This window comes from Haliotis cracherodii, unplaced genomic scaffold (assembly GCF_022045235.1).
Source record: "Haliotis cracherodii isolate W230 unplaced genomic scaffold, xgHalCrac1.p SCAF_9, whole genome shotgun sequence".
Classification (NCBI taxonomy): Eukaryota; Metazoa; Mollusca; class Gastropoda; order Lepetellida; family Haliotidae; genus Haliotis; species Haliotis cracherodii.
The window spans coordinates 38,248,463-38,261,649 of NW_027266343.1; the positions used below are offsets into that span (position 1 = coordinate 38,248,463).

Sequence of the window (13,187 nt, forward strand, 5' to 3'; positions counted from 1 at the left end):
CTACCTGGCCCTTAAAATACGTCTACACCAGGCAAACCAGCCTCAGACTCATCATCAGATGTTGTTAGGAAAATCTTATCTGTATCAGTTCCTCTGAACTCTTGATCAAGCCAAGCTCCTTACAGCAAAATCTGGTTTGTGCAGCTCTCAGTACTATCGCTCCCACCAGTGACCACTGTGCCAGGATGCCACAACCATGCATAGAGTTTAACTCTCAACGGACTGGCTGTTATGTTTACAAACAAATGACGTGATGCCAAACACTCTTATCCCAGTTAAATTAGTTTGTTATTTGTCAATTTTAATTTCCACTTAAGGAAGAAGTTGGATGCTTTCCGTTCATCTGCAATCTCAAACCAATCTGATTAAATTCATCTGGGCAAGAGTAAATTAGTCGTAAACCTTTCCTCAAATGACAAAAATGACAATCCCACAGACATACCTCAAATATGAATGTCACTACATTTCATAATTTGGGGTTAGAAGGAAATATTTCACTATTCTTGTAACGGTCGCTTCCACATTGATGGCAGCGATGATCCTTGCAGGGTAATGAAAGTGTCACGCACTGTGAAGGAGTTTGCAAAGGGAGGTAATATATCTGGTATTCCTGCTCATCTTGCCACCACATCCCCATATGTAAACAAATGATGTAAAATATTACAAAGTAGCACTGAATCAACAAATACACATAAAAAGATAAAGAATTCATCACACTGACTTGTCCACTTGGTGACGATGTTTTACCTCTCATTTAGCAAGTTACCGATGGACAATATGCCACGATTATATGTCGTTGTATACTCCTCAAAAGAAGCTGAAGACCACCTGATTCTCTCATATTGCTACAGTTAATCTGTCATGGCATAACAGAATTACAATAGTAATATGAAAGAATAGGGTGGCCTTTAATTTGTTTTGAGTAGTATATCTGATAACACGCATAGGCATTATCCCTTGTGGAAATGAATGTACAATATACATACTGTGTTGCACATGGGATAAAATTCTAATGAATTACTACCATACAAATGATGATAAATATATATATCTACCTGTCCTAAGTGACATGGTGTTACAGTCTGTATGCACTATAACACATAACTTAACAATATGAGGAAACAAAATCATAACAATTGTTATAGATGACTTGTAAGATGGGATATAATCTGTGAAAAATAAGACTTATTTGAAAATGCAATGGACAGAAATCTGTTTTCTGTGTATTTCCCACTGGACTCGTATATCAAGTCTTTGCTCCAACAAGCACACTGTCATTTACAGTGTAACAGTATCCCCAAATTACAACACACAGCTTCTTTCCAAGTGCAAAGCGTTGAAGGTGTTGCATCTGCCAATCATCACTTTGTCCCTTCCGTAAGTGACAAGCTTTCAGTCACTAAAATATTTCCAATAGCACACAGTAAATGAGATAACGAGCATAAGAGTTATCTCCCTTCCAATGTCTATACTGGACATCAAGCGATGTCAAAGAGTTATCTGCTCTTGAAATATCTTGTCAAGAGTTGTCTCCCCTGAAGATGACCAAGTTTAGAGTGATCTCCCTTGTGATGTCTTCATCACATTAGTTGCTTCAAGGCCTTTTAAGGCTGTCAGAGCCCTTCGTCATGAACCTTTGGTAGACACATGGCTTATTGGCCATGATATGAATGCCACAGTAGAATAATTGTCACCATCACTGAATCATGTGAAGGGCTAAATCTCATCAGGCAGGATTGTGATACAGAGTTTTTTCTCAGGCCAACTGAACGTCTTTGGGCACATCATCTGGAATATGAGATAATGTGTCTTTAAAATAATGTTATGAATATATTGCATATTCCTTAACATGAAAAACCCTTTTGATACAAAAAAATATTATTTAATGGTGCAGACATTCACTGCGGCCTTAAAATATGTCTACACCAGTCAAACCAGTGGTTGAAAACATGACCACATCAGCATGCTCAGACTATCACCACATTAATTGCCTCCCATGATTGTCTGATCCTGGCATGACCAAGGGATGCAACTCTGATGAATAAATTGCAATGCCTTGGGTCCTCCCTCTGGTCTTGAGTGTTTTGCAAACCAAAATCTCCTAGCTGGAAACAACAGTAGTGTTATATGTACAGTTTCTGTCTTAGATATTCTGTACAATCTGCACGTCCCAGTAGAAGTCTCAGACTTATCAACAGATGTTGTTAGGAAAATAGCATCTGTATGGAGTGACATGGGAGTGGGGACCAATACAGCATGGAAGCCTACATGGAACCTGTCCGAGGAGTCTTGTGCAACCAAACTTGGGAGATGAGGTGAACTGGGGTTAAATGTCGCATTCAAGATTATTGTACTTATACAGTGACGTGCATGCACGTGTGTGTGTGCGTGGCTGCACAGACTAGTCCGGACTAATGCTGATTTTATAGTGCTAGCCCACTGAGATACCATGCCGCATTTAAACATAAATACCCTACTCAGACACAGTATACTGAGTCTTAGCCAATCAGTGCTTGTTTTAGTCAAGCGCCAAGCAGGGTAACAACAAGTACCATCTATTAACGTCTTTTGGTATGACGTGGCCGGGGATCAAACCAGGGATATGCGTAACTTGACATATTCTCTCACCTCATCAGGGCAGGCTAATTCTTCTATGTCATGGCACATGTCGCTAATGAAGTCGTCAGAAATCAAAACCTGAAAAAAAAGCTCAAATAAAGTATTCAAACATGTATACAACCTATCTCTAGCATTTTAAAAATAAAATAATGCAGCAGCTAATAGAATAATCAACAATTCTTCTGATATTACTGAGTGCTGCCTTAAACAATAAACAAACAACAAACTGTTCAAAGCACGAGTACGAATGACTCTACGACATGAGGATTACAATGATTGCAATGTTGACACAAGCGCCCCCTACCTGTAGCCATGTGCCGTGTGCAGCATAGGGATGTTCTTCATCAGCGATGGAGCCAACAACACTGGGGGAGACTAGGGTGATGGCAACGTCGTTGAGGACGCTCTTGAAGGTGAAGTGGCGGCCATGTTTTAACCTGCCCCTAGAATCAGCGAGACGTTAAGACAATCAGAACATGAAAAGATACTGTTTGTGTCAATCAGTTACTGGTGTTCCTAATAACCATCTCCCTTGAAGCAACCCATGCTTGTCTGGGACCGGGTGGTCAGGCTTCGTGACTTGGTTGATACATGTCATCGTATCCCAGTTGTGTAGATCGATGCTCATGATGTCAATCAATGGATTGTCTGGTCCAGGCTCAATTACTTACAGACCGCCATCACATAGCTGGAATATCGCCGAGTGTGGCATCAAACAAACAATCAAACAGAACTAACAATCATCAGATCAAGTACTGAGGTATATAGAACTGTGAATCAATCAATCACATATACAGAATCAAAGGATGATATCCAATTCATGGACAATCAAGGTCTTAACAGCAGTGATTTTGACTTCTAGCCCACAGGATCTCTGTTGTATCAGACAACTATTGTAGAAGGAGCCATGGTGCTATTTACCAGACAACTATTGTAGAAGGAGTCATGATGCGATTTACCAGACAACTATTGAAGGAGCCATGGTGCTATTTACCCGACAATTATTGAAGGAGCCATGGTGCTATTTACCCGACAACTATTGAAGAAGGAGTCATGATGCTTTTTACCCGACACCTATTGTAGAAGGAGCCATGGTGCTATTTACCAGGCAACTAGTGTAAGAGGGAGTCATGGTGCTATTTACAAGGCAACTATTGTAGAAATAGCCATGGTGCTATTTACCAGGCAACTAGTGTAAGAGGGAGTCATGGTGCTATTTACCAGGCAACTATTGTAGAAATAGCCATGGTGCTATTTACCAGGCAACTAGTATAAGAGGGAGTCATGGTGCTATTTACAAGGCAACTATTGTAGAAATAGCCATGGTGCTATTTACCGGGCAACTAGTGTAAGAGGGAGTCATGGTGCTATTTACCAGGCAACTATTGTAGAAATAGCCATGGTGCTATTTACCAGGCAACTAGTGTAAGAGGTAGTCATGGTGCTATTTACCAGGCAACTATTGTAGAAATAGCCATGGTGCTATTTACCAGGCAACTAGTGTAAGAGGGAGTCATTATGCTATTTACCTGAGAGCAAGTGGTAGGAGGGAGCCAGCTTCCAGGTTAAACTTGAGATGGACAGCATCAAGAGTCCGTGTCCGGATCAGTTCTGTTGGACCTTCAGAACTCACTGTGCTATCAAAGGACTCTTTCCGGGATGAGTTCTGATTCCTGCTGAGAAACAAAATCATTTCAGAAAATTGAAACAACATTATTTCCTTTCATCTCCCAGTACATAATTTATTATAACTGATATTCAACCGCAACATTCAAGAGTGAGTGAGTATGGTTTTACGCCGCTTTCAGCAATTTTCCAGCAATATCACGGCGGGGGACACCAGAAATGGGCTTCACACATTGTACCCATGTCGGGAATTGAACCTGGGTCTTCGGCGTGACGAGTGAACGCTTTAACCACTAGGCTACCCGACCGCCCTGCAACATTCAAGAAGTGAGTCTACTTGTCGTAAGAGGTGTCTAACAGGATCGGTCAGGCCTGCTGACTTGGTTGATGTGTGTCATCGTATCCCAATTGCACAGATTGAGGCTCTGGATTGCTTGGTCCAAACTCATTTATTACAGACCTGACCGCCGTCATATATCGGGAGTATTGCCGAGTGCGGTAAAGAAAACAACAAACAAAATCGTTACATATCGCTTGAGTGTATTGGAATCAAAAGATCTTTACTGGACATTGAGCACTGTTTTTCAATGAATCATTCAACAGCCAATACTCACTGATTATACTCATCGTCTTTGCCGCCATGTGATGGGACGTTGGACCGCGAGTTACTCAGGCCCTTCTTCAAAGTCGCTTTTATTTGTTCAGATTCTGAAAAAAAGGTAACATTTTTCATTTCATTTGAATCAGACCGTCACATGACCAAATGTAAATGAGGAGCCAAGGTGTTAGCAATACACCATGTACGGGCTTTATACATTGTATCCATTTGGTAAATTGAACATGGGCCTTCGGATTCTGAAAAAAAAAGTAACATTTTTCATCTCATTTGAATCAGACTGTCACATGACCAAATGTAAATGAGGAGCCAAGGTGTTAGCAATACACCATGAACAGACTTTATACATTGTATCCATTTTATAAATAAACCGGGCCTTTATGGGCAATTAAATTTTGGAAAAATATATCTGTCGTGTATAATACACACAGACTTACCATTTGTATCATTTCAGCCTGTCAGCATAAACCACAAAATTTACGATCTTTCAACTGTTTTTTTTCAACAAAATTTTATTGAATTAAGAGCCCCCTATTTCAAATTTTGAGAGTGCCCTGGGCGCTTATTATGTCAAATACAGTATATATAATATTTAAGAAATGAGCAAAACCCATGGTGATTCAAGACTGTACAAACGTATGGTGAAAGTTCATTGACTCAAATCGTAAATTTCGTGGTTTATGCTTACAGGCTGAAATGATACAAAAGGTAAGTCTGTGTGTCTGTTTCTGTTTTCCTAATCATTGACAACCCTTATGTTAACTACAGCAACTACTGACCATAGTCGGTGATGATCCTCCTGTCCACGTCCCCACTGCCACGGCGATCGATCTCCACCAATCGGTTCTCCTTATCGTCATCGTTATAGTTACTGTGAGCATCGGGGTCGCCTGGCTCCTCCCACGAACAACGACTGCTGACACCACTCAAGTTAGACCCCTCGGTCTCGATCCCATGATCAACTGTTTCCTGGAGCAGACGTACACTATGTACATGGCAGCCATTACATCTCATTTTCTAATAAATTGACATCTTATGTGATAATGAATGTGTTTCAACATCTTATGTGATAATGAATGTGTTTCAATGACATATTTAGTCAAATTTCAGCAAGCATTCAACAATTTACCACAAAACACACTGTACCTGCAGCGATGGTTCGATCTCAAAAATGGTCTCGCCTCGCCTCATGTCAGTCACTAGCCAAGCACCACCAGCACTGTCCAAAATAAATGAATACATTCAAATCAAATCGCTCAAACCTCTCAAAACAAGTACACAAACACTATCAACACCTGACTTCTTTTACATATAATCCAGCAGTATCTAGATGGGGGCACACCAGGAATGTAGGCATTTAGGGATTCAAACCCAGACCTTTAGTGTGACGAACAAATGCTTTGACATCTAGGCTATCCAACTCTTTGGAATTAAAGGTCAAATGCTTGAACCACAAGACTACTTTTCCACCACCTCGGGCATAAGGTGGTGAGGTGAAATTGGGTTTAACGTTGCATCCAAGATTATCGCACTTATATAGCGATGTGCATGCATGTGTGTGTTTGTGTGTGTGGCTGCTTGTACTAGTCCAGACTGATGCCGATTGATAGTGCCATCCCACTGAGATACCATGCCGCAGTTTAACATGAATATCCCATTCAGACACAGTATACTGACTCTGATTCGACCAGTCCTTGTTTTAGCCCCTTAGTGCCGAGCGCCAGACAGGGTAACAACAAGTACCATCTTTTAACGTCTTTTGGTATGACGCACCTCGGGCATGAAGCATCAGCAGGTAAATGAATTCATTCTGGTGACATCACATGTACTATAGTCAGCAGGGTTGACGGGATCGTTGAGATACAGATATGTAACCCAGGGACCAATTGCACAAAGCCCACAGGGCCCACTCCCATACTTCAACATAGGCTTACGATAATCCTAGTGCTAAGATGGCTTTGTGCAAGTGGGCCCAGGTGTTTTTTTTGGCATACAGAAATGCTCTCAAACCCAAATCAGAATACAGAAGCTTAATGTTGCATTCAAGATTATTATGATTATTATGCTAACCTAGCAGCGTGCATGCGTGCGTGCGTGTGTGTGTGAGCTTGTATTAGGCTGGACTATTGCCACCTTTAGTGGTTTTAGCCCGATGAAGTACCTTGCAGCAGTTTTAACAAACATACCCCACTCAGACACTTTATATACTCAATCCGAGCCAATATGTCCTTGTTTTAGCCCCTTAATGCTGAGCACCAGGGAAACAACCAGTACCATCTCTTAACATCTTTTGGTATGATACAGCCGGGGATCGAACCACCGACCTTCCACTTCTATCCACAAGACCATGGAGGTGGTGCATATGCCAGATATACTTACACAGCTTTAGATCGCAGCAGCTCGATAACTCCTGGTCCGTTCCAGTGTTGTGCCGCCTTCAACTCCTCCCCACACACACCAACAATCTACAACAGGAGGTATCCACATACAGGCCTGGGATATCATCAGAAAACTTACATTCGGACTAAAGCTTTAAAAAAATAGTCTTGATTCTCAGACACCGCCCCATCATCACAAAGTCTGCCGCACATTTCGTTTATATTTCCATTTAAACAAAAAATAATCCTTAAACATTATATACACGATTTCGCCGAAACTAATGTAAACAAAATTGAATTAAATCTTGGGGAAAAATAATGTAATGGATTACAAACGTCCAGATACACTATGAACACTTTAATACCCAGACAGTGTAATAACAGGACTAACTTGTCGAGATGCTTCTTCTGGTGTTGTGTGCTCATGATAACATTTTCGCATAATAAAAAAAAATCAAAGCTCATTGTATGCGTGTATTATGCACACACTGGTAGTACAACAGTAGTCCAATACTGTATTCCAGTATTTTACTCATTAAGGAATACATTTATGTAGGGAGGCCCTTTCCCAGGTTGATTGGACACGACTGTTTATTTAGTAACATACAAGTCTGAACAACCGAAAAAATATAGGAAAAAAAGGGAAAAGGCCACCCACCCTTACCTGAGAACCAACTCTTTTAAGTCTAAATCTAACCACCTTTGGCCAGAACATTACTATATTATTCAATGTTAGCAGCTACTGTTGACTGTGTCATGAACATAACACATCAATCATGTTAAGTGAGTGAGTGAGTTGGGTTCAACGCTGCTTTTAACAGTATTCCAGTATTCCAGTTATGTCAGCTTAATGTGGGAGGAAAGCCCGAAGTGATGCAGGTCTCAGACTTTTATCACTTTGGTGAAACCCACAAGCAAACCTAGAAACATAATCGAGGTGAACCGGGATTCGAACCGGGATTCGAACCCACAATCATAGGTTTCTGGTGTGCCCAAGGGACGCAACTCTGCACAGCGAATTGCGGCGCCTTAGACGACTGGGCCACTCGTGCCCCCTCAAACATGTTAAAGAATTTCATGAACAAAACATTGTAATTATTCAAGCGGACAAGTATTTGAACATTATACTACTCAAAAGAAGTCAAGGACCACCTGGTTCTATGCCATGACAGATTAACTATAGTAATATGAAAGAATCAAGTGTTCCCTAACTTCTTTTTAGTAGTACATTTATCAGTCGAGTTAAGCTATGATATTTTCATCACAAAATTGTATAGATATAATTGTGACATTCATTTAACAGCAGGGTTGATCACAGTTGCCAAATTCACCAAATCTTAAGTCATTTCAAGTCTATGTGCACCCTTGCTTGCATGACACAATTTTATGGATAACAACTTCTTTATTTTATACTGTATGAAGCAACGTTTCGGTATAGTCCGAAACGTTGCTTCATACAGTATTAAAGAAGTTGTTATCCATAAAATTGTGTCTACCATATCATCTGTCAACTTCTAAGTAATGCCTATCAAACAATTTATGTGCACCCAGTAAAAAGTTTACCAACAGGTACAAGTATGTTGCTGACACACCAACAAACACATTTGGGGCATCAAGGCCACGATCATACACATGTATCACTTTGAGTCATAATCTGGGCAAATTTTTAAATCCTTACTTGCTAAGGGACACAACTCTGCACAGCCAACTGCTGCACTGATTACTATCTTCCATGACCCTTAACCTTAATAAACAAAAGTCATCAGAAGAGGACAAATCCCCCCGACCTCCACAAATTTGAAAGAACAAATCATGTGACTGATACTTTAAGTCCAACTTATTGAGAGATTTCTATCTAATATGTCTGTCTTTATACAAGTGTAGTTATTGAGCTATTAAAACAATACCATGGAATTGGGATTTCGGAACTTTGTATTTCTAGGTCAAGTACACACTGCCATGAACAAAGTGATGAACCTGGAAACCAGGTCAAAGTCAAAGTCAAACTTGTTGCCATGGAAACTCAAAATATATAGATTCTAAACACCCCTAAGTAGCAAAAGGCACCATTTGACAACCTGGTCATTGTGTATGCAAAGTGTTATCAAAGAATACTTATTAGTTTTAGAGATATGGTCAGCACAAACACACCACTATGAACAGTGTCTAAGTCAAACTTGTTGCCATGCCATTGAAACAGGAAACAAGTAATTTAGTAAAATTCCCAAATAGCAAAAGGCACCGCTTCAGCACTTGGTTAATACATGTACTAGGTTTGGTTGAAAAGTTTTTCACAGTTTTCAAGTTCATGAAATGATTACTGACAGACGGACAGATAATATTCTCCCCTATTATAAGCCGGGGTAATAATAATTATATCAGTAGTAAATTAATTGGTCAATTGTCTTTGTTCCAAAACTCTCAAACTGCCTTAGCTGTTATATCAAATTTCATGTGAAACTAAAACTTCCAAATATTCATGAATAACTGTATATCAACTGCATGTTCCCGGGTTAGAATTTAACACTAGTCCGCTGGCATGGGGCTGGTACTAATTCCTGCAGGGTAGTACTCATTCCTGCAGGCTGGTACTAATTCCGGCAGGCTAGTACTAATTCCTGCAGGGTAGTACTCATTCCTGCAGGGTACTACTAAAATTCCTGCAGGCTAGTACAAATTCCTGCAGGCTAGTACTAATTCCTGCAGGCTTGTACTAATTCCTGCAGGCTAGTACTCATTCCTGCAGGCTAGTAATAAATCCTGCAGGCTAGTACTAATTCCTGCAGGCTGGTACTCATTCCTGCAGGCTGGTACTCATTCCTGCAGGCTAGTACTAATTCCTTCAGGCTAGTACTAATTCCTGCAGGCTAGTACAAATTCCTCATTGTTTTAACACCACAAGGGCATTTTATCTTTATCAAGGCTTGTAAAGCTTTTGAGTTTAGTTCTAACCTTGCAGCTGTCCTGATATTTCTGCAGTGATCATGTGTACGTCAGAAGAGATGAAATAGTGAATTCTCATTTACGTGACTAATTGGCATCTTTCACACCTTCTGAACTGAACTGTCAAGATCTCCATGGCAACAGGAAGTACTGAAGTCCCAGGTGACACTAAAACTTCCTCAGTAACGTGATTGGTTGTCACAGGAGTTCATATCTGTGAATATCTTTTGCTTCCCGCACTTACATCCCAAAGGACACATTAACACATTCTTGCCACTTCCTTGTCACACTCTTGATAAGTAAGAGATTTCTACCCCCGTATTCTCTGACGTGACTTGTAAACCGGCGTGGCAATTCAACAGAATTTTAAATACTGCCATGTATTCTTTGCCTTTTACTAACTATTATGTGTACAGAAATCTTAATAAAACTACTAGCCCTGCTGTTACTGACTGGTTATATTCAAAGTGAGACAAATGCAGGGTTTTACATGGACTCCAAAACTAGGGGTCCAGGGGACCCCCAATAATTAATTTCACGGGTCCTACAAGAAATATGAGGGTCCTGTAATATAATGGAATGGGTGTACTGAACTGTACAGTAAGATTTGATAATTACATTAATTGCAGGCAGGACCTTTATGTCTCGTCAAGATTTTGTTACAATACTCGGGCTCGTGATATAGAACTTAACGAGGGGCTCATAAAAACCCATGTGCCCCGGGTGATCCTGCTACAACAAATTTATCTAACCGACATGTCTTAATATGACATTGTAAAAGAATTAAAACAAATTCAAAATTGACAGAAAACAGTAGAGGTTAGCTTGTGCTATGTCACGTGACTTTCATTGACTTGGAAAAAGTGTGCGGCTTTTAGAGTGGAAGCGGATTTATTCTGCCTCTCAGAAATCCACAAGCAGCCCGACTTGCTCGTGGCGGGGTATAAGATATATTCCCCCATTGAGAAATTTATAACCCTCCAAGGCGGGTTACACAGTATTTTATCAAGATCATGTGAACCAATCAGATGTCATCATTGTGACATGGAGGTATGATAATGAATATTACTGTATTTTCTTCTGCATCCATTCTAGAAAGGTAAGAGTTATAGTGTGATATGGCCTGATGTGGGCACAGAGAAATATCTTAGTGTAGCGTATCACTGCATTTGGTAAAGTGCTTTCTGAGATGTAAGATATTCTAATTTCACTTATACCACGGAGAGTCAGCTTGATGTGAGAGGAAAGCACAAGAACTGCTGGTCTTTGATGTTTACCACTTTGGAAGAACTGAGATATTATTGTCCAGCTCATCTTTATACAGTCTTAGGAAGCATGGTGGCCATGTTGGCTAGGGTGCTGCAAATTGATACCCAGAGTTGTCTCCCTTGGACATGCCAGAAACCTATGATCATGTGTTTGAATCCCAATTCGCACTGATCATGTTCCCAGGTTTGTCACCATAGCTCTGCATGTGAGCTTCACCAAAGCTTTTCTCCCACACTAAGCTGACACACTGTGATATACAACGAATCCTGTTCAATGCCGCTTAATACCAAATTCACTCACTTATACAGTTTCAGATATCTGGGTTTCATGGTTTCTGAAAAACCAATATCCTTTATATTTTCAAAGATCGAAAAATATGTCACCACCCAGTATTCACCCAATAGATTACTCTTTGACTAATATCATGATATTACCTGGACAAAGTTGACCACCCCAAAGGGAGTTGTGATTGGTTGCAGCTGAGCATCCTCCGTCATTAGCATGTGCTGAATCCTGGACTCGCTGCCATCAAGGGGTGTGTGCCACGACACATGGTCACCACTACATAATACATTTTCTGAAAGATAAAACATAAATAGTAGTCAAGAAAGTAGTATGGGCTCAAAGCCAATTTACATTACATTATGAAGTCACTTTCTTGTCTATAATTTTATCAATAAGTACATGATATATATATTCAATAATCAACCATTATCATTCAGGGAATGAAATTAAGTTGTTTTAATAGTTTAACATCAATCCCTAATCATCATCATCATAATCATCATCATTTTTACAAAATGTCTTTATCCTACAACCACAACAAAATATGCAGCGGTCAGGGTTTCCATAGGACTAGTTCACATTACTTAGTTTCTTCGATTGTAAACACTCGTATAGCATCATAAAAATTAGTAACGTAAATTAGATCATCATCATCATCATCATCATCATCATCATCATCATCATCATACCTGACTGAAAGACGTATCTAGCGAGGGATTGCATCAGGGCAGCAGGCCAGGTAGGGGGGTTGGTTTCTTCTGGTTCTCGTCTCAGTCGGAACGTCAGCTCAAAGCCATACCCACTCGGACCCTCGTTGTTAGTTGTCCTGAAAGCAGTTTAACAATGTCACAAACACAAAACTTTCTACACCTATATAACACTTCTGAAAGAACTGAAATTAAAAAGATACATATTTTACCATTGAATTTGGAAACAAATTTTTCACTCCTGAATGAGTTAAACGACAGTGCTCGATTAAACATGCACCTGTGCAACCTATTATTGAAAAATGCAAACTCATATTTATGTCTACATGCACCAAGTGCATGTCTAAAAAATTCAACTTTGTGTCTGACGAGCCCTTACTTGTCCACACAACATCAATCTTTAAACAAACTCAATATCTTTAAGTTTTATTTACCATACTTCATCACTAATACCTGTGTTGCGTTGGTTTCATGACATCAGAGATCTGTCATTTTGCTTACTTAGATTAGATTATGCATCTGTGTTTTAACATTGATAAATCTATGGGACCAGGGTGCAACCTGCTTCAGTCTGGTGTAACGAGCTTTTCACATCAAGGTGCACCTGGTGCAGGTTAAATCAAGTTCCTTAAATCCAGACCTGACAGTCTCACAGAAGAAGAAAAAAACCATTACAAAATTCATAAATTCTGAGTTGGCAAATCCATAAACCAAGTGATCAAACAAAGTTATCAAACAGGAGCA

General features: G+C 40.0%; 1 protein-coding gene across 3 annotated transcripts in view; it reads right to left on the reverse strand.

Annotated features, from left to right (window-relative positions):
• Positions 1–44: 44 nt before the first annotated feature.
• The window catches only part of LOC139452956 (suppressor of fused homolog), a 41,087-nt gene continuing 27,944 nt past the window's right edge, over positions 45–13,187 (reverse strand). For 2 of the 3 annotated variants that reach the window (XM_071234578.1, XM_071234577.1), the window contains 10 exons: positions 12,426–12,562; positions 11,886–12,028; positions 7,241–7,326; positions 6,008–6,080; positions 5,641–5,830; positions 4,860–4,953; positions 4,149–4,295; positions 2,924–3,062; positions 2,629–2,697; positions 45–1,788 (listed from right to left, as the gene is read on the reverse strand). In XM_071234578.1, the coding sequence (XP_071090679.1) occupies positions 1,717–1,788; positions 2,629–2,697; positions 2,924–3,062; positions 4,149–4,295; positions 4,860–4,953; positions 5,641–5,830; positions 6,008–6,080; positions 7,241–7,326; positions 11,886–12,028; positions 12,426–12,562 (1,150 nt within the window). In that variant the 3' untranslated portion in view covers positions 45–1,716. The remainder of the gene's footprint in view (positions 1,789–2,628; positions 2,698–2,923; positions 3,063–4,148; positions 4,296–4,859; positions 4,954–5,640; positions 5,831–6,007; positions 6,081–7,240; positions 7,327–11,885; positions 12,029–12,425; positions 12,563–13,187) is intronic. The other variant, XM_071234579.1, reaches the window with a different exon arrangement.